At 40.5% G+C, this 22,386-nt stretch overlaps 1 protein-coding gene across 4 annotated transcripts; it reads right to left on the reverse strand.

Moving 5' to 3' along the window:
- Positions 1-1,703: 1,703 nt before the first annotated feature.
- On the reverse strand, positions 1,704-19,006 carry LOC138801275 (interleukin-4 receptor subunit alpha-like). 4 transcript variants are annotated; one of them, XM_069983904.1, is made up of 11 exons: positions 18,722-19,006; positions 15,434-15,671; positions 12,291-12,403; positions 11,475-11,613; positions 11,153-11,325; positions 8,309-8,460; positions 7,132-7,297; positions 6,217-6,316; positions 5,619-5,691; positions 4,801-4,847; positions 1,704-4,712 (listed from the first exon to the last, which is right to left on the reverse strand). In XM_069983904.1, the coding sequence occupies exons 3-11, from the start codon at positions 12,379-12,381 to the stop codon at positions 3,152-3,154; spliced, it is 2,502 nt and encodes an 833-aa protein (XP_069840005.1). In that variant the 5' UTR covers positions 12,382-12,403; positions 15,434-15,671; positions 18,722-19,006; the 3' UTR covers positions 1,704-3,151. The 4 variants fall into 4 exon arrangements, with proteins under 4 accessions (XP_069840005.1, XP_069840006.1, XP_069840008.1 ...); XM_069983905.1 differs by lacking the exon at positions 15,434-15,671 and having other exon boundaries at positions 8,312-8,460; XM_069983907.1 differs by lacking the exon at positions 15,434-15,671 and having other exon boundaries at positions 1,704-4,709.
- Positions 19,007-22,386: the final 3,380 nt, after the last annotated feature.

Below are 22,386 nucleotides of genomic sequence, written 5' to 3' on the forward strand. Positions count from 1 at the left end.
ATAAATAATTTTTCCCCATAAACAGTGGTTTTATATTGGAAAATCAAACACACCCACACATGTGTGGGTAAATATATATACACTACCGTTCAAAAGTTTGGGGTCACATTGAAATGTCCTTATTTTTAAAGGAAAAGCACTGTACTTTTCAATGAAGATAACTTTAAACTAGTCCTAACTTAAAACAAATACACTCTATACATTGCTAATGTGGTAAATGACTATTCTAGCTGCAAATGTCTGGTTTTTGGTGCAATATCTACATAGGTGTTTAGAGGCCCATTTCCAGCAACTATCACTCCAGTGTTCTAATGGTACAATGTGTTTGCTCATTGGCTCAGAAGGCTAATTGATGATTAGAAAACCCTTGTGCAATCATGTTCACACATCTGAAAACAGTCTAGCTCATTACAGAAGCTACAAAACTGACCTTCCTTTGAGCAGATTGTGTTTCTGGAGCATCACATTTGTGGGGTCAATTAAACGCTCAAAATGGCCAGAAAAAGAGAACTTTTATATGAATCTCGACAGTCTATTCTTGTTCTTAGAAATGAAGGCTATTCCAAGCGAGAAATTGCAAAAAAATTGAAGATTTCGTACAACGGTGTGTACTACTCCCTTCAGAGGACAGCACAAACAGGCTCTAACCAGAGTAGAAAAAGAAGTGGGAGGCCGCGTTGCACAACTAAGCAAGAAGATAAGCACATTAGAGTCTCTAGTTTGAGAAACAGACGCCTCACAGGTCCCCAACTGGCATCTTCATTAAATAGTACCCGCAAAACACCAGTGTCAACATCTACAGTGAAGAGGCGGCTGCGGGATTTTGGGCTTCAGGGCAGAGTGGCAAAGAAAAAGCCATATCTGAGACTGGCCAATGAAAGAAAAAGATTAAGATGGGCAAAAGAACACAGACATTGGACAGAGGAAGACTGGAAAAAAGTGTTGTGGACGGATGAATCCAAGTTTGAGGTGTTTGGATCACAAAGAAGAACGTTTGTGAGACGCAGAACAAATGAAAAGATGCTGGAAGAATGCCTGACGCCATCTGTTAAGCATGGTGGAGGTAATGTGATGGTCTGGGGTTGCTTTGGTGCTGGTAAGGTGGGAGATTTGTACAGGGTAAAAGGGATTCTAAATAAGGAAGGCTATCACTCTGCAACGCCATGCCATACCCAGTGGACAGCGCTTGATTGGAGCCAATTTCATCCTACAACAGGACAATGGCCCTAAACACTCCTGCAAATTGTGCAAGAACCATTTAAAGCAGAAGCAGCAACTGGTATTCTATCATAGGTAATGGAGTGGCAAGCGCAGTCACCAGATCTGAACCCCATTGAGCTGTTGTGGGAGCAACTGGACCGTATGGTACGCCAGAAGTGCCCAGCCAACCAATCCAACTTGTGGGAGCTGCTTCTAGAAGCGTGGGGTGCAATTTCTCCAGCTTACCTCAACAGATTAATAGCTAGAATGCCAAAGGTGTGCAATGCTGGAATTGCTGCAAAAGAAGGATTCTTTGACGAAAGCAAAGTTTGATGTAAAAACAATGTTATTTCAAATACAAATCATTATTTCTAACCTTGTCAATGTCTTGACTCTATTTTCTATTCATTTCACAACGTATGGTGGTGAATAAGTGTGACTTTTCATGGAAAACACAAAATTGTTTGAGTGACCCCAAACCTTTGAACGGTAGTGTGTGTATATATATATATATATATATATATATATATATATATATATATAGCATCACTGTAATTACAAAAACCTGTATAATAAAATAAGCAACGATAGAACTGCTTTTTTCCTATTCACCTATTTTTAAGTTAATCAATAAGCTTTATATAGCACAAAACTGCCATATGAAAAATTCATCCAATATAAAACACGCCTTCATATGTCTATGCATATGAAGTAATTGCTCCTGGAATGCAGCAGCATTAAAAACTCAACTAAATCATCTAATAAAATCTGCTATTAGGATATGCTCACACTGAGTAAAAGCGACAGAATCCCGTCTGCCTCAGTGTGGCAGCTCTTCTCTGCGCCTCTCTGATCAAAGAATTGATCAGAGCAGGCAGGACTCCGTGGCGTGAGCTCCACTGCGGAATACCCTTATTGAGAAAAAGTAGTCAAAAATAAAAACATTCAGCGTCTTTTGTATTGTTATAATTGTAGCAACCCATAGAAGAAAGATACATTGTTATTTACGCTGCATTTTCACCAGCACAAAATACCAATCATGGAATTGCTGTTTTTTTTTTAAAGTTAATCAATAGATTCCATGGAAACATAAAAAAGTTATTGCTCTCAGAATAAGGCAAAAACATTTTTTATATACATATAAAGTATCATTATTTTACAAAAGTAGAAAAATAAATGAAAACTACATATTTCACCTTAATCATACTAACCAATAGAATAAAGCTGTCTGAACCATAAGCTCCCCAAAAACAAATACAGATTTGTCTATGACTAGAAATGAGTGCAGAGCAAATGGAGCATGGTCGAGTCTAATTGTTCGGAATTTTATTACCAGTGGCTGAAAAAGTTGGATGCCGCTCTAGGGTGTCCAGGAAAAAATGGATACTGCCAGAGGACTCCCTAGGACTGCATCCAACTTCTTCAGCCACCGGTATTCAAGTGCCGAATGATCAGACTAGAGCTTGCTGGATTTCCACTCATCTCTATCTATGACCAAAAGAGAAGAAGTCACAGCATCACCCGAAGGCTGGAAATCCATCTATGACTCATTGTGAAACATTGCAGCGTTTAAGAGTAATTATAGTTTACAAACTGCCCAGAAATGGGGCTTTGGGTCTTCGGGGGTGGTCCCAGATCACTTCTCTCCTCCCTCCTAGAGGACCACCCTAGAGGATTTTTTTAATGCAATTTCAAGTGTTTTTTTCTAGGAGGTTTCACTGTATACGTTTTCCCTGGTCGGCTACTACTTGTACTGTACATTGTAAAGGTTGGTGATGCCACTGAGCTTGCAATAAACTGCTAAGACCAGCAGGTACAGACCTAGTGAGCAATGGGTCAAAACCAGTAGCATCTGCGCCAGCAATTATGGTACCCCAATTTCATCACGTATCCATAATAAGGAATTCAGTGAATTTTTTTTTTTTTTTTTTTTCACAATGAGTCCTTATTTCTACAACAATGTTATTTTCATGTATAAATTGCCTTCTTCGTCCATATTATTTTGTTGTTCTAGTAAATGGCTTTTTGTTTGGCTGTAACCACTTGCCCTTGAGTGACAAAGAGGGGCAAAATAGGCCTTGTTCTCAAACTTCATTGGAAAATCCTTTTCGGTATGAAGACAGTCCTTATCCGTGAGATCATTATGAATGTTCGGTGTTTTCCCTGGAGAACTCGGATAGGATAAAGGATTTGAAGGGGGTTCGACAAATTCTAAGCCCATTGACATCTTAAGTCCATAAATGTTTGCAAAATTCCTTATATGATCACTTATATCGAAGGTCAACGCTAAAGGTTTATTCGCTTTTGTTAATGTCCTGCCAATGCCATAACAATTGCCTGAACCCTTGTGTTCATCTCCTAACTTCCTACTATAGAATGGATATTTCCTTTCAAAAAAGTTAAACTCTGCCATGTTAAAGTTAGAACTCTGAGTATTGTTCCAAGGATGTATCCAACTATTGACCATTCCAGTCTTTGGAAGATCTTCATTGTCTTCAACTGAGTCTTGGTAAGGACACGAAATATCAAGCTCCAAGAAACCACCTATATTGTCTAAGCTGTTTGTGGAGATATTTGTAAGGCATTCAAAAGGCTTGTATCCAGGATCGTAAACAGGGCAAGTGGTACTTGTAGACATATCACCTTGTTGAACAGCCTGGTTAAAGCTCTGATATCCAGGAACTTCAGATACAGAGGTTGGACAAGTCTCTATTGTATGATCAGATATTGGAGTCATGGTTGGGCGAAGATCATTCTCATGAGGAGTTGGAAAACTATGTATGTTGTAATATAAAACACTTTTGGGGTTCTGCAATGAATGGTGGTAACTGGAATTACAAAACATTGTGTCCAGGGAAAACACGGATATGTTGTCCCCTTCTACAATATTGGATGTAGCTTCAGCTAGAGCATTAGCAAAACTGTTGTAGCCAGAATTTAATAATACATCTTCCATTTGACAGCCACTCTCCTTGATGCTGGATGCTGGAGCATATGGCAAAAAATCACCTTGACTGAGCGGATGGTCAAAATAAAGGGCATTCGGCCCATCTAATTTAGAATCTCCTGGGGAATCGTCAGAATCATAACTTTGATATCCAGATTCCTGGGAAACCATGGAAAGTGGCAGATGTCTATCAGTTTTATAAAAATGATCCCTTAGGATTGAACCCCCAAAGGAGTCGACTCCATTAAGCTGCTCCAGTGCTTCCACCTGCCCAGATGAATCGCATAGAATATCACAAAACATTCTTCCAATAGACAAGTCATTGGCCATCAGATGAAAGTCCTCCTCCTTATCTTCAGGCAAGTCCTCCAGATATAACTTGTCATCTTTTCTAGGATACAGTTGAATGCCGATTTCAATATCAACTTTCTCGGGTTCAAAAACAATTGTTTTCATATTGTTTCCCACGAGGCTTACACACTCTTTGACGGGTTGTTCCTTGGTGAATGGTTCCTGCTTGGACTTTTTGTGGGCTTTCACCAGCTGACTCAAACAGTTGCCACTGCTAAGAAAAAGGAATGGTTAGGAAAATAGAAACGAGGCGAGGGGGGCACAAATTATAACAAATTTCCAAAGATGAGGCAAGAACTTACCATGATTCCCTGGCATGATACTTTCCAGCTGGTTTCGAAGAATGTTTCTAAAAATAAATAAATAATAATAATAATATACTAGTGACAGAAATGCTGAACAGATCAGTGTATTACTTACATCATTCTGCTCAGCCGTTCTCCTAATATGCAGGAGAATAGGATTCTTGCCATACCTCTTCCCCCGCCCTGCAGCTGCTGTATGACAGGTGACTGCCTATACAGCATGGATAGATAACTGCCAATCAGCAGCTGGTGGGCGGAGTTTTCTGATTCTCATGAATATCCTGGACTACTGAGCTCATGCTCATAATGGAGAGGACTACTTATTGTCCATGTTATTCAGGGGGATATCTCTATATCAACTGCACAGAACAATGTAAGTGATACATCATTCTGTTCAGCTTCTCTGTCACTAGTTTATGCTACTCTGACATAGGAAAGTATAAACCTGATGACAGAGTCTCTATAAAGGGATTATCCAACCTTAGAATAACATGGACACTTTCTTCCAGAGACAATACCACTCTTGTGTCCAGTTTGGGTGGAGTTTTGCAACTCCATTCCATTGAAGTGAATGGAGCTTAATTGCAAACCGCACCTGGACTGGAGACAAGAGTCGTGTTGTTTTTAGAAGAAAGTGGTCATGTTTTTCTAATGCTAGATAACCCTTTTAAGTATACTGTGTAAGATAGAAACTGGTGTAAACTGTCCATAGCAACCAATGACAGCTCAGTTTTTATTTAACCAAATCTATGGGCTATTGACACCAGTTTTTATTTTACACACTTATAAATAAATAAATCTGGACTTGCACTCACCTGTATAAGTTTGCTCTCAGCTAGTTTGCTTTTTGCCGGATCTGGAATGTTATTCCACCATTTTTCCTTGGCCCTACAAGTGTGATGAACATTAAGAGAATTTATTTACACAGAAAGATATTTGACAGTAAATTAAGCAGCAAATATTATCTATGTAGATTGACTTTAGGCAAAACTGTACCCAAAAAGTATGAAAGGATGAAGGGAAAAAAAACGGCTGTATTTTGCAAAGATAGTTGGTAGATAATGAGCACGTTCACTATTTGGATGGTCGTAACCAATTACGGACATTACTCTATACTGTGGGTGCACTGACAGCTAATTTCCCATTGACTTCAATGGAGCAAATTATTATATTAAAAATACGGTTGTATTTATACCTCAAAATTACAGTTTTATTACATTTTATTTTACAGTGTGTGAACATAGCCTTTAAAAGAGAAACCTAGGAACAGCAGGTGTTTTATGGGGGTACAGGGAAGCTTTAAATTGAATTTGTATATGGAGTATATGAACCTATATATGGAATTACAGCCTAAGAGACGACATGTCTGGGGAGGATTTAACCATTAATAACCTATTTTTCTGTTCCTCTTACCTGGTTATACAGAAGTAGCAGGATACAATGAGCAGTAATATAATGACGCTGGATACCGGGATGATGATCTGCAGGCTTTCCAATGTGGTTAGGCTATAATCTACAAGAGGACAATAGTAGTTGTCAGGACATTCTAGATCCAACGATAAAGAAGAACAGGGCTATTTTACACTCAAACTTTGAAGAGTAACATAGTGTGCTCTCTACACAGTTTATAATAAGCTCCCCCTAGTGGTGGCTAAAGGCAGCCAAAATGCAGGAGTTTTGGAGGAATGTATCAGAACAAAGCGGAGCTCTAATGACCACCAACAGCTAGATGGTTTTCAAAGTTGGACAATCATTAAAGCCCACTCCCCAGCACAGCACTCTTTGCCCTGCAGGATGATTCAGCGCCCCACAGAGAGATATACAAAGCAGTGACTTCCAGTCCCTCCAGAGCAGCAGTGAGATGCCGCCAGTCACGTGGGCTCTGCAGCCAGACCAGAACGGAGTCCCGCAGGGCAAAGGACGTTGTGATGGGGACAGCCAACAGAGTGCGCACAGCAACTGAAATAAAAGAGGGAGTGCTTCTTTAACCATTATTAGGCTATGTTCACACAACATAAGAGAGCGGCCGACCCATGACCAATAGTGTGCACCGACAGGTTTTTCTGTGGCCACTATTCAATGAATACCGGACATGTCAGTTTTCTACGGTGACGCGAGGGATCCCGGCCGGAGTGTATACTAGGAGTATACACACCGTCCGGGATTCCCTCAGAAAGCAGCACAACGTGAGTTCTGTGGGAATCACTGCCGTTGTTACAACTTACATTGTGTGAACATAGCCTTGACACGTATATGCTTTGTTCTAGTTTTACCATTACAGCATCATGACCCCCAAATGTAAATTTTTACAGATCTCAAAACCCATACCGTTCTTAAACTCAGATTCCGGACTCCATTCACTCCAGATTTCCTTTGTTTGCTCGCTGTGTGTGATCCTCGTCCTTACTCTCACCTTATACTCATGACCTCGGGTCAGATGTCTCTTACTGAACATGTATCGAGGTTCTATGCGGGTACTGTTATCTTCGAATTCCTGGAGGAATAAAGTGAGCAGGTAAGTAACCTCTAGTGAAATAGTATCTATCTATCTATTTATCTTTCTATCTATCTATCTATCTATCTATCTATCTATCTATCTATCATCTATCTATCTATCTATCTACTATCTATCATCTATCTATCTATCTATCATCTATCTCCTATCTATCATCTATCTATCTATCTATCATCTATCTATCTATCTATCTATCTATCTATCTATCTATCATCTATCTCCTATCTATCATCTATCTATCTATCTATCTATCATCTATCTATCTATCTATCTATCTATCTCCTATCTATCATCTATCTATCTATCTATCTATCTATCTATCTATCTATCTATCTATCTATCTATCTATCTATCTCTCTTGCTTGAACTTACAGTTAAACGTTGCAACACAGCAAAAGCTATTGGCTCCTTGCTGTGCCGCACAATGTGCCGTCTTGGCTACTGGGGAAACAAACCACAGAGGAGACCTGTCTACAAGGAAAACTATCCACAGGGTGTGGGTGTGTGTGTGTGGGGGGGGGGGGGAACGTCTACTGGGGAAACTACCTACTGTGAACCTGCCTACTAAAAAAACTACCCACAGCACTCACTACTATAACTTAGCTATCACTGGAGAAGCGTTGTTGAGCCAGGGATTCATTCTGATTGCCAGATTTGGAGTCAAGAAGGAATTTTTTTTAAACAATTTTTTTTTTTTTTTTTGGCCTTCCTCTGGATCAACACTTTAGGGTGATAGGCTGAACTGTATGAACATATGTCTTTATTCAGCCTTACAAATGATATGACTATGTTACACGTCTGGAGATGCGAGGCAGGGTAAACTTTGCCAGATTGCCGGACAAATTGGAACCTGCTTTGCCAATCCTGCCGTCAATATAAATCTCCACGTTTCCAACCTCCAGATCTACACAACCATGTATTTATTTACTGACAGTAACCAGTGTTATTGAAAATGCTAAGAGATTAAAAAGAATATGACTCCTGGGGTACCACTTTGTCATCTTCTTTGTCGATGAACTGGATATGATAGGATAGTCTTCTTTCAACGACACTGCTTTGTTCATAATGGCTTTTCCAGTGTACAACTCCATTCTCCGGGTCTGTGACATCCACACTGACGTTTGTTGGACGCTTTGGTTTCACTGTAAATAGAGGAAATATATTCTTCTAAGAAAGATATTGTTTTAGAAAAAGGAGAATTACCAACAGAGGGGCCGCTGCATGTGAAAATAATACAGAGAAGAGACACTTTGTTTTTAATAATATTGTATAGTACTAAAATTGTCAAGGTATTATTACAACTTCTAGGTGGCTACTATTCTCTTAAGCAGACTTGTCAGCTGCTTCTTGCTGACTAAAGTAAAGGCAGTGTATAATATGGCTTCTTACACTGAATCAAGCAATATACCTCTTATTTCAATCTGTTACTCCAGCGCTGAGATATAAACTTTAGAAGTTTAATGCAAGGGTCTTCCCTCCGGCTGCAGAAGCCCAGCAATGTTCACAAAGTGGCCATTTACAGGCATAATGCGGTAGTTACAAGAGGGGTCAGTACTTTGCTGGACTTTTTTTAGTCAAGGAGAACATCCTATTCGGTTTATATCCTGATTTTTTTATATGTCTCACACACACATATATATATTTTATTGCGGACCATATTTTGAGTACTCAATTTTCTGTCCACAATCTGCAAAAATCCGTAGTATCATCCTTATTGTCAGTATTTTTTTTAAGGATCTGTAAAAGAGCAAAGTACTTGTACAAAAAGGAGGAATGCTCAAATTGATGGCACTAGCTAGAATTTTGAATTTACGGAGGTAACGTCCACAATGTCCACAGGAAATAGTGATCCCATAGACTTCTTTTGGTGTGTCTGTGCCGAAATTATGGTCCACACTAGGACGTGTCCTTTTTTTTGTGCCATGGATCGCCAAATTTTGCGGATGTGTGAATGTCCACATAGAAACCAATTGGATATGAATGGGATATACAAATTCTGCAGACATGTGAATGAGGAGTAAAGCTTATTTCTCAGTGCTGGAGTGATGGATTAAAATAAGAGTTATATCTCCTGATGTAGAGTAAGACACAGGGTAAGCCATATTAATTCCTTGGATCAGCAAAGAGGAACTTATTTTACAAAGAACAACAGCTCTGAAGAATAGTGTTCTTGTTTTCTGCAGTAAGCATGAACTAATGTACAGGGTCATGTAATGTGTAGTAGCCGCAATCTCTGGCAGCATAACACATTCACAAGGGAAGCTAGGGTTATCTGGCAATTCAGGCCAAGATCACTTCCTACACACTTTTGGAGGAAAACTATAAAAATCTACAGTATAAAGGCAATAATACATGGATTTTGTATCTATTATATTTTTATTAAAAAAACATACATATAAATACATATACTGTGGTACCTTGGTTTAAGAGTAACTTGGTTTAAGAGCTCACAGTTTTTCAAAATTGTGACTTGGTTTAAGAGCATTGCTTTGGTTTAAGAGCTCCCTGTACTGGGTGGGAGGGGGAGTGGAGGAGGGGCATGGTCTGTATAGCGGGGTCTACAGCATTCTACTCTGACCCAGGAAGTCTCCCTCACCCTCCAAATCATAGCGGATCCACTTCAGGCTGGGGCTTACATCAGGGGACAGGACTGTGGAGGTAATCTCTCCATAGCTGTAACCCCTCTCTCCACGGACATAGAGTGCTGCATGTATGTGCCCACATCTGCCCTGCTCATTCCTTCATGCTCCCTGCAGTCTCTGTCAGTCCTGATTGGTCCATGCTGAACAAACCTCCTTTCCCATTGCTGTCATGTGACCACACAGACCTTTGACAGCAGCCCTGCTTCTCTATTTTAGCCTGTTGTACTACGCTACTGCATTATGGGGATCTGCATTTCCATCCTGTATCTACAAACTGCTGCTGTTTTTCAGGGTTATGCACTTACTATACATTATACTCCACATGCTGATTGCTATACTGTACAGTAACTTATAACGGGACATATTCAGCTGTTTTTAAATGTTTGTTTCATTTGTTTTACATGTTGTTCAGAATATAAAATCACTATTTTTGGGGTGTGGAACCAATTGTCTGCATTTCAGTGATTTCTTATGGGAAATTTTGCTTTGGTTTAAGAGTGGATTTGGATTACAAGCACAGTCCTGGAACGAATTATGCTCGTAATCCAAGGATCCAAGGCACCACTGTATATATATATATATATATATATATATATATATATATATATGTATATATTGATACACAGACAAATTTACCCCGGGTCGGGTAACTTATCTTAAACCACTCACACAGGGCACTCTTAGGACTTTCTGATACTCCTTTTATATATACCAATCCTAATACGTAAGGTGGCATTACTGTCATTTGTATTAACACTTAATATCACATGTCAAAAGTTAAGATTGGTTGGGGTTTCAGTGATGAGACCCCCTCTGGTTGTTAGTCATGGCCATGTCAAGTATTTTGCAAACTCCTGTACCCATACTAAATGCCTTATATACCTGTAACCACTTTGAAAACTGATAAGCTAGTGTTCACTTTCTCTGCAGAGCCTCCGCAGGAGAGGTGAAGTATTACACTGTTCTCATTGAAATCAATGGACAGTCTATGTAATATGTGGATGTGCTGGATCCTCCAGAACCAGAGCTGCACAGGGTACTGGATACGGGGTCCTTAACATTGAAACCTTTTTCCCTAATAACTCTTGGGTTTTCAACATAAGAAAAACATGACAGATGCTAATTCTGGCAAATGGTAACAACCTCAGTGCACAGTTTTTTAGGTAATTCTTAAATAATCTAATAATCTTACATGAAGATAAAATGTGTATTTTGGCACTGGCTATACTTTGTCCATCCGATACAACTTCTATGACATAATTTTCATCTGCTATGAATGCCTCCACTTTGATGTTGCAGACACATTTACTGGGCACTCTGGAGTTTTTATCATATTCATTATAGATATCCGTGCAATTTTTTGACCTGAAATAAAGGAAAAAAAATACTAAAATATCTACATATTGTAGAGTCTGGTCCTGTTGTATATATATATATATATATATATATTTATTTTATTTTTATTTATTTTTTTATTATTTATTTATTTTTTTCCCAGGATTTGGGTTACTTACGTTTCGGTAAAGTCTGTGTATTTTAGTTGAAAATCCAAACTGCAGTTGGTGTCTTCATTCTCGACCTCCCAAAAACAAACCATTGTTTTATCATAATCATTGACACAGTCCAAGTTTTTAATCTTTGGGATAAATTGAGCTGTAAATAAGGGAAATTCATAGTGAGTAACCATTAGTCTATATATCCACAAATTTGATACATCCCCAAATGTGTATCATTACCTTACTCTCCTGTTTTCGCAAAACTATAACTCGCAGCATGCTGGGACTTGCAGTTTTGCAACGGTTGAAAAGCAACAAGTTGGAGCTATATTGTATTGTGTCTTTTTGTATCGGGAGCATAACTGTGATATTTTCACATTATTACCCCTAGGTGTTGTTACCAGAAACTATGACCCCTCCCCCTTTTCCATTGACTATGCCTGGTATTACAGCACAGTCTCATTCAAGTAAAAACTGGGAATTTGGGCTGCAGTAACACAGCATGGCCACTACACAATTAATGGCACTGTCTCCTTCCTGGTCCGCTCTCCATGCAATTTCTCTATGCAAATAGCTGATCAGCAAAAGTTTCAGTACCTCACTGACCTGATATTGATGACCTATCAGAAGGGAAATTTGGTTGGGCCACACATTCATGTCCATGGTGGGATCAGATAGCTGTCCGCTGGATCAATGATTGGCTGATAGCTATTTAATTTGAATATTCGAATTTTACATAACATGAAACTTTATAAATAGAAAACTAAAAACACTCACAATAAGATTTACAATATATATATATAGATAGATAGATATAGTATACAGAGAACTTACAATGACCCGGGACAATAATGAATGCAGTTATCCATATGAAGCTGATCAGTATCATCTCTGATCCCATCCCTATGGCTGTCATTGTCTTCATGTCAATGAGATATTAAAAAGGCCTGTGAAGCAAGAAAGACGCCATAGTCATATAAAGAGAAGTTTATGATCAGACACTCCCCTACTATCTCAGCTACCATCTACTTTAATGCAATGGGAAAGGTATTGCCTCAGCCGATTATTGTACAGAAACTAATGGTGCTGCCTGTTCCCTGCACATAGAGAGAGTGTGCACAGTCAGCAATGTATAGTTTACAATACAACTATGAGAAAGACACCGGCACTACAACTCCCAGCAGACATAGATATCAGGTCCTATTCAATGGTGCTCAGCTTGGTTATAGGACAGTTCATGCATGAATAAGTAAAGAAAGATAATGTCCCAAACTTAATCTTTATTAAATATCCAAAAGAACATGGAACATGGAGACACCTCTCCTCACAGCCTCAGTCAACAGCCGTTTCACGCTTCCTCGAGGCATGGCTTCCTCATGTACTATGGTAAGTGCCGCTGGACATTATCTTTCCTTACTTAAAGGGAATGTGTCAGCATCAAATCATGCTAAGAGCAAAAGTGTCATTCCTCCTTCCTCCTCTATCCATCCCTTAAATGATTGAGATACATGGCTCAGTACTGGAGGATGATCCCTCGAGAGAGAGGGGCAGGGGAGGTAGGATGTGTGCATCCTGCTGCTCAGCACCGCCTCTTTGACACATTATCTTTCAGTATACAGTTGACAGATTCCCTTATGTCTCTTGAATCTAACAGCCTGACACTTCTCTATCCCAACATCTGGTATTGGGGGTAAGGCAGGACACCCCCACATTAGATGGTCGCCCCCACCGAAATCATTGGGTTCAGCCAATCTTAATCTAAAGTGTATGGATAGCTTTAACTACTCGACAAGAAATACTAGTGACCTCCCACTGGACAGGAGAGGACATGGGACAGGGGAGTATTGCAGAGTTCCCAACAACACCTGCTACACACAGGACTGCTCCGTCCATGAGGCAGAGGAAAGTCCCACCCTCAGACCATGCTCTGCAGCAACCAAAGGGGAGCGGCAATTTAGCCTTCAGCCATTTGTCTTTCACAAAGGGAGAGTGGTGAAGGACCTGAGTCACATGACCCACAGATCCTGAAACTTAGGGCCCTATTACACCAACAGATTATTTGACAGATTTCTGTGAGCCAAAGCTAGGAACGGACATTAACAGAGAACAGATAACAAAGGAAAGACTGAGATTTCTCCTCTTTTCAAATCCATTCCTGGCTTTGGCTTAAAGAAATCTGTCAGATAATCTGTTGGTGTAATAGGACCCTTACAGTGTGCAGTGATCGGCCTGACAGCAGAGAGGAAGACTGAGAGCTTTAAAGGGGTACTCTGGCCCGGGGGTATTTTTAAACTATGGCCGGGGAAGGGGTGGTTATGGACGGCGGGGGTCACTTACGGACGCTGAATGGCTGAGCTGCCTTGAGACATCACGTCTCATGTGGCAGCTCACACCAGGAAGCAGCCGCGGGACGGGTGTACCAGGCAGCACGATCCGGGACCCAGCGCTGGAACCGGGGAGGTAAGTGACCTCCGCCGTCCATAACCATCCCCTCCCCAGCCATAGCTTAAAAATACCCCCGGGCAGGAGTACCCCTTTAAGTTCTGCATCTATGTGTGTGTATCTGCGCGTATATAGGTATATGTTTGTGTATGTCAGTGTCTCAGGGGATTGACAGGTTTGCTTCTCAGATGTTCTGCAGCACCTGCTATATATGTTGCACTCTGTTCTTTAGTTGTAATACCCCCCTAACCTGCTACACATGGAAGGTGTTTCCCCTATATATTGCACCCATTCCCATTTTGCAGTCCAGTAGTATCTATCAGTTATATTTATATATCATATATTATTAAAGCAATCAGGATTGGCAGCTTTGTTAGCTATTAATGCAAATATATATATATATATATATATATATATATATATATATACTGTATATATATATATATATATATATATATATATATATATATATATATATATATTACAATTTTCTCTATCCTGTCCCATTACCTTTACAGGTCGTATAACGCCATCTAGAGGACAGTGGTCATACCATACATGTACTTATACCACCAGAGGGAGCTACAGCTAACCAATGTGTTTTTTTCACTATGTACATGGACGTCCCTATTTGTTAAAAAATCTTGTTCACAAAATATTGCCCTGTCCTTATCCAGTAACTCCTTCTTAGTTCTATGTCTTTCTGGGTAACATTGACTATGACCACTATTATAGTCTGCAAGTGTCACCTAGCTTTCCCAGACTCCTGAAGAACAAATCTGCTCATCTGTGCAGTGATACAATAAGCTGCCATTCTGGACTCTGGCCAAGCTGGGTAACAATCCTTAGGGCTGTAAAGGTTTGGTTTTCATGTAATATTGCAGTTTGTTTTTCATGTTTTGTAAAAAAAAAGTTTGGCCCATCGTTTTTGAATTTTTTGTTATTTATGAAAAGCCTCACAATGATACCTACATGATACTCCTACTATTACAGAACCACTGGCAGAGTCTCTCAGAACTGATACTCCTGATCCCTTGGACACGTCATAGGACCAGATGTTTCTGATTTGGCATATAGCTCAAAAGCTTCAAAGTTACAGCTCTGATTGATGGGCTATGACACTACAACATACAAGCAATATAGGTGACACATAATAATTGAGGGCCCTGTTGGCCTAGGGGGATTCAGGTTACACCTCTAGCGTCTGGGCAGATGATAGAGGTATCAGTCTATCTTTATTTTGTTAGTATGTGCAAGATAGTTTAGAAGACTGACAATTCTAAGAATGTAAGAACTCCATTGCAGTTGGCCGTTTGCACTTCTATACGGAACAAACATTTTAAAAATTAATAAATAGCCAGTGTCCATATTAGGAGATTGTGGGCAGCACAGTGGCTCAGTGGTTAGCACTGCAGCGCTGGGGTCCTAGGTTCACCAAGGCCAACATCTGCAAGGAGTTTGTATGTTCTCAATGCGATTGTGTGGGTTTCCTTCCGCACCAACAGCACCCAATACATACATATATATACACTCACCAGCCACTTTATTAGGTACACCATGCTAGTAACGGGTTGGACCCCCTTTTGCCTTCAGAACTGCCTCAATTCTTGGTGGCATAGATACAACAAGGTGCTGGAAGCATTCCTCAGAGATTTTGGTCCATATTGACATGATGGCATCACACAGTTGCCGCAGATTTGTCGGCTGCACATCCATGATGAGAATCTCCTGGTCCACATCCCAAAGATGCTCTATTGGATTGAGATCTGGTGACTGTGGAGGCCATTGGAGTACAGTGAACTCATTGTCATGTTCAAGAAACCAGTCTGAGATGATTCTAGCTTTATGACATGGCGCATTATCCTGCTGAAAGTAGCCATCAGATGTTGGGTACATTGTGGTCATAAAGGGATGGACATGGTCAGCAACAATACTCAGGTAGGCCGTGGCGTTGCAACGATGCTCAATTGGTATCTGGCTGTATCTTTTTCTGTTTATCATACCCAACCTTGTAATTTTGATATCCAGCCTTAAAACTTGATGCTGACTCTGATACCCAATATTGATATAAGGGATATTGACAATTAGCTCAGATACTCAACACCAAATCTGATACCTGACCTGGACTTTTGACAGGGATATTCAATATCAATACCTGTTCCTTACACACATACTGTAGTTGCCTCTGATACAGAATGCTGACACCTGACTCTGATACCTGACGTTCATACCTGACAGATAACTGATTTTAAAACCTTTTACTTTTACCAATAATTACTGTTGATACAGAACCCTGCAACCTGTCTGATCTTGACTCTATATGCAGTGGCGTAGCTACCATAGAGGCAGGGTAGGCAGTTGCTATGGGGCCCGTTCAGGAGGGGGGGCCCGGGGGAGAAGGTAAGGGCACGTGTCCTTCTGCTTAACCCCTTATGTACTGCAGTGTGTAAGTGGCCCAATGTTTACTTACATGCTGCAACACAAAAAAAGGGTTAACAAGCAGAAGTCTTTGCTTCACTGCACTGATAACTTCTAACCTCTCTTCTCCAGTTGGCAATCAAGTAGGAAAGGAAAATGTGCAGAGCTCCTTGCTGAGGTCAAGTGTTATTAGTACACCAGCAGTAAAGCATAATATATGTATATATATATATATATATATATATATATATATATACATACATGCGCAGTGCTTTTTGTTGTGCGTAGGTGAGGGGGGGCCCTTAAAAATTTTTGCTATGGGGCCCTGTGAATCCTAGCTACGCCCCTGTCTATATGCCTTACTCTGATTCCTGACCCTGATACCTGATATAGAGATTTATCAATGATACCTGCTCCTGACATCCCTGACATGCCCCTTATACAGGATTCTTAACCTTGACTATGATAACTGACCTTAACTCATATACGCCTGACTCTAAAACCTGACATAGAAACCTGACATTGATGCTCCTGACACCTGTATCCGCCCTGATACAGTATTCTAAAACTATGACAATCTTTGACTCTAATACACCTGACTGATACCTGATATGACTATTGAACTTCATCTGACACCTATATCTCCCTCTATGCACAATCCTTACACTTGACTCTGATAATTGACCTTGAGTCTAATACACCTGACTCTGACACCTGACCATTGATACAAGACATTTGTAAATGATGCATTCACATTGCATTTTCATTGCGTTTCTGCATGCATGAACACAGCCTAAAGCCCAGAATACATACAGGGTGTGAGTCCCTACTTTCCAGACTAATATTTCTGTTCACTAGACAAGTATGCATAAAGCGCAGCAAGAGCTCTCGCACAGTCTTGGCCCCTAGAGAGTTCCATTGTATTGTACTTACTAGCCTATATGTGAAGTTGCAAAGTTGAGTTCATCTGCTTTTATGGGATGATCATGTTTCTGTTGCATTAAATTCCCTATGCAAAGCAGCCCATGCATCTCCTATGGATGCAACTATTGCATGATAGTAAAAGTAGCACAACGATGCAATGTTAAACATAGAATAAAAAATATATATCAATACCCCTAACTGCATATAAAGAGAGATGGAGCTATAGTGCAGAACACAACATGCTGCCAATGTATTGTCGTAGTCTGTGCTATCACTGAAGACCAGGGAAGTCCGTCAGCAAGTCTGATGCTGTAGATAACACCATGATCTATACAGATAAACTATGAAGAAGCTGCCCCATGCTACTTCTTCCCTCTGCACCAAGACTGCTGCCCTCCGCCCATCAAGATTGTGATGAAAAATAATAAAATTTCAATTGTGACTTTTGTTATTGAAGGAAATCTACAGATTCTTATCAGGAGATGTTCGTCACTGTGAACCAGCAAAGGAAGCAACATATCATGTTTCTGAAGGAACATGTGCGGTTCAAGTCAAGCAGCTTCGGCAATAGAGAGATGTAGCAGAGCCGAGTTTGCCGCTTTGCTTTTTAGGAATTTTAGGATTCTTTACATTTTCTAGTCCTTCTGCTTAAAGGGGTTGTCTGATCGGTGAATGCAGCCGCCATGGTCATCAGATCCCCCTGGGTTCTGACTTTCTGGGGGGGAAGTTGTGGTCAGCAGGTATGAAGTATTAATAGGGTATATAGACAGGTTGTGTTCAGCAAACCCAATAGTATAATAAAGTTACTTCTAGATCACATAGAAATCATCATCATCATCATATAGTGTGCCCAACACTGGGGTCTTATCTGCAATGTGGTGGGTTTACCTTCCTATACCACCAGAGATAACATATCAGTAAACCACAAGGTGCCGTGTAGATGGCGACCTCAGCTACGGTAGATAGAACTAGCATATAAAACTACAATAAAACTACACACAATAGGCTAATATATGAAACCTAAACATAAGTAAACATTGATTATATGGCTGTCCCTCATCCCTGTTTGTTCTTCACTACAATATAACGTCCTAATCCGTCCTAAATCATCTATCAGGGTTCTCCATGTTTCTGATGTTTATAGGTCTCAAATTGTTTATAGGTCACAGAATTTTGACCCCTTACCCCAATGGGTGTTGGTCGCCCCACTACAGATTCTTCTCCGACACATCCCTGAAGTTACGTAGACATTCTCCCATAGGTGGACACATATGTATATGATATAAACTAAGAAGACCTAGAATCTTGTCACCTATAAGGTTGAACATACACTCGATATGTATTGTACTCTTATACAGTTTTTGATTAAGACGAGTCCTATCGGGACTGAATATCTCTAGATTAGAACCTAGTCCTTAAACGTCTTCAGTACAACTCCACCCTCCGTATAGATACACGTCTATACGTTTTCGGGGACTTACCTTATGTTCTCCATGCGTTACCTGCTTGAGGAGGTTGAGGTGGTTGTATTTTCCCCTTCTCATATCTGATCATAGCTCAGAAGTAACCCTTCTACTATTCTTATCGTCACACTACACGTATTTCCTCTTCAGCTCAAAGGCAGGATAGCCCAGCCTACTATGTTCACTTCTGTTTTCCTCCTGTTCTTTGAAAGTGCATGGTTTCCCAGCTGTGACTCGCATTGTGGGCAGGGACGGAATGCAGACTGAATTGTTTGCTCCTCCAGCTTGGAAGGCTGCCTGGCGAGTCTCATGCTGGAAACCCTCTAGCGGCTTCGCGTCTAAGTATATACAGAAGGAGCACGTTTCCTGAGAACAAATTCTGAGGGACTGTAGAGAGTTACATGGAACTCGGTGCTAATAGAGTTTGGATTAAGTGACTTTTGAGAACATGAAATATGAGAACTGACTCTACAAGCTGCTTTACTCCATGTTTGGTATATTCATCAGTACAGGCCTTGTGTTATTTGGCAGTTATGGAGTTCCCCTTGAAGAACAACTCACTGGCTGAATGTTAGAAATCATTCTCATTCTATCCCTTCTCCAGATTGGCTGGACCCCACCTATCAGCATGGAGAGGTGATAAGATGCTGAGATGGAAATACCCCTTTAACAATCTTATTCATAAGAAAAATAATGTTTACCCCCTCTCCCCATTACGTATTTACCTGCATTATGTTATGATGCATCAGTGTTTTCCTCTTTGTTAGAGGGGTCTTACAATGTCCGTTACAGGATGTCTGACTGCTGTAATCTGTGAAAGAACCAGACAATAAGTGTGTCCTGCAGCACCCCCGGAGGGCAAAGAAAGTATTACACAGTTTCCATTGAAATCAACTGATTGTTGATGTAATCGATTGGCTGTAAGTCCTCCAGGTGTTCTTTGTAGCTGTTCTTCACCACAATACATGAGTCCTGAATAAAGAACTACCCTGTTAGCTTGGAATACCCTAAAATGTAGATAAAACCTTTAAAGGGCATGTGTCAACAGAAAATTACCCAAAATTCCCATAAACATATATTATAATACAATATGCGATATGTCACCAACCAGCGAAAGGCTATGTCACAGGATCAAGTTATAAAACTATTATTTTCTTCTTAGAACATAAAACAGTAAGGACGGAAGTATACATGACTCCTAGCAGATGAGAGACACCTGGGTCATAAAGACCCTTCTCTATCATAAAAACAGAAGTCAATGGGGTGTATAGAAAAATTCTGACCAAAAGTCATTTCCACATTCACTGTGTCATATACAATTGTGGATACACCCTATGGCTGCGTTCACACTATGTATATTTCAGTCAGTATATGTATATTTCAGTCAGTATATTTCAGTCAGTATTGCAACCAAAACCAGGAGTGGATTAAAAACACAGAAAGGATCTGTTCACACAATGTTGAAATTGAGTGGATGGCCGCCATTTAATGGCAAATATTTGCTGTTATTTTAAAACAACGGCCGTTGTATTGAAATAATGGCAGTTATTTACCGTTATATGGCGGCCATCCACTCAATTTCAACATTGTGTGAACAGATCCTTTCTGTGGTTTTAATCCACTCCTGGTTTTGGTTGCAATACTGACTGAAATATACATATACTGACTGAAATATACGTAGTGTGAACGCAGCCTAAGGCTCGGCATCAGAACGCTGTCTGGCCGCTCCGTGGAGTGGGTGGATACAGCGGGAGGACTGCCTGGAAAACTGGGATACAGCCTATGGCTATGGCTGTATCCCAGTTTTCCAGGCGGTCCTCCCGCTGGATCCGCCCGCTCCACGGAGCGGGCAGACAGCGGGAATCATTACCGAGAGTTCGGGTTCGTACGAACCCGAACCGAACTCGGTTCGGACCATCCCTAGTGCTGTCAAGTTTTTGGAATCTTGGATCATCCCTTTAAAGGGACACTAAATCTAAAGTTTATCTCAGGTGGATGCAAACTATAGTTCTCTGCTATCAACTGTTTGATCAGAATATATCATCTATCGGAATATAATCTGTTATTCAGGCACCTGAGTAGTTATAGCATCCAATCCAATCCACTATCAAATGTGATCCTATCTGTTCCTTTTATAGTGATAGTATTAGGTAACTGTATGACTGTTATTTGGGTTATAGAGGTATACAGTCAGCTTTGCTGGTATTGTTATATACAGCAGGTTTTCAGCATCTAAACTTTTCTTACATATGATTTCCGGAGGCGGCACAACTTCAGATTTCATCCCAGAGAGCAGACGAGCTTGAATTGGCCTTCCAATAAGCATTGCAGTAATTAGTGTCTATCAGGCTGACAGGCGGTGAGACATGATTCATCCCTCTAGAGAACGTCTTCACTCCAGAGGCGGCATGCAGCTGCTCGACCTAGGAAACTTCTTTTAAAGAGGTTCCAGTTCTTCCACTAATATAACTTCCAGAGGCAATTCAGATCTCTATAGTGAACGTTACAACACAGAATAGATCCTGTATGAATTTGCATGGTCTCCTGCTTTATCTTTATTCCACTTGACAGGAACAGAACTCCGGGTGATCGGGCCAGGTCTATCAAATCGGGAATCTAACAAACTGACTTGCGGCTCCATATGTGTCATGTGTAAAGTCATTGAGCTTTTCCGTACAACCAAACTCACACTCCTATTATTGTTTGTCTATGAAGGTTGTATGGCCGTGTGCATGGTTTTAATGCATCTATCCACACAGGGTGTTTAATTGTTTAATATGAGAGATGAAGTGATCATGGAGACAGGGACTTTTTGGGGGATTTTTGGTCCATCATCATCCTGAGTGTTCACTGGAGTGAAGCTATAACAGCCTGGTAATGTGGATACTAGAGGCTTTTGCTTCAGTATCAGAAAGTATTTTGCATCCTGACTTTGTACTCTGTAAATGACCCTCAGTCTCTATATACAAATTATTTAGTGCGGATGATATCCAGGGTTGTCATTCATGCTCCCCGAAGGAATTCTACTGCAGCTAAGTTCTCCCGAATAATATCCTCGCCCTCCTTTATGTCCTCCTTCTCCTCCCTATTTGGCATATACGGCCAGTCAGTTTTCGTCTTTACGTGTTTCCCGCAGTCATATTAATGGGATAATCAGGAGACACATTGGGAACTGGCATTTGCAGATACAGTACATATGAAAACAAACTGGTTTTTACTATTTTAGTGACAATCTGTACCTTTCTATGAATTGTCAGGTAGGCGGGAACTTCATTTAAATCGGGGTGTGAATATAAGGCTGAGGGGGCATGTATCAGGCTCAGGGAGGATGGGACTATGAGGCTAGGGGGGTGTTATTAAGTTAAGGGGAGTGAATCCCCATCAGCCTAATATTCATATTCCTTCTTGAAAAAAAGTTCTGGCCCACCTAACTATTCAGAGAAAATGACAGCTTGTCAACCAAATGATAAAATCCTTATAACTTGGTTTATTTGATATCCCATGAGATACTCTGCAGCCAAAGGACTGTGGCTGCAGCTTAGCACATGTGAGCTTAGTAGAGCCAAACATTCATGTGTATAGAGGTTCAAGGTCCTCTATAACCAGACTCCACACCTTATCTTATGGTCTTCATGCTCGAGAATGAAAGGGCCTTCTGCATACTGTTGCCACAAAGATGAAAG

Source organism: Dendropsophus ebraccatus, chromosome 9 (assembly GCF_027789765.1).
Source record: "Dendropsophus ebraccatus isolate aDenEbr1 chromosome 9, aDenEbr1.pat, whole genome shotgun sequence".
Classification (NCBI taxonomy): Eukaryota; Metazoa; Chordata; class Amphibia; order Anura; family Hylidae; genus Dendropsophus; species Dendropsophus ebraccatus.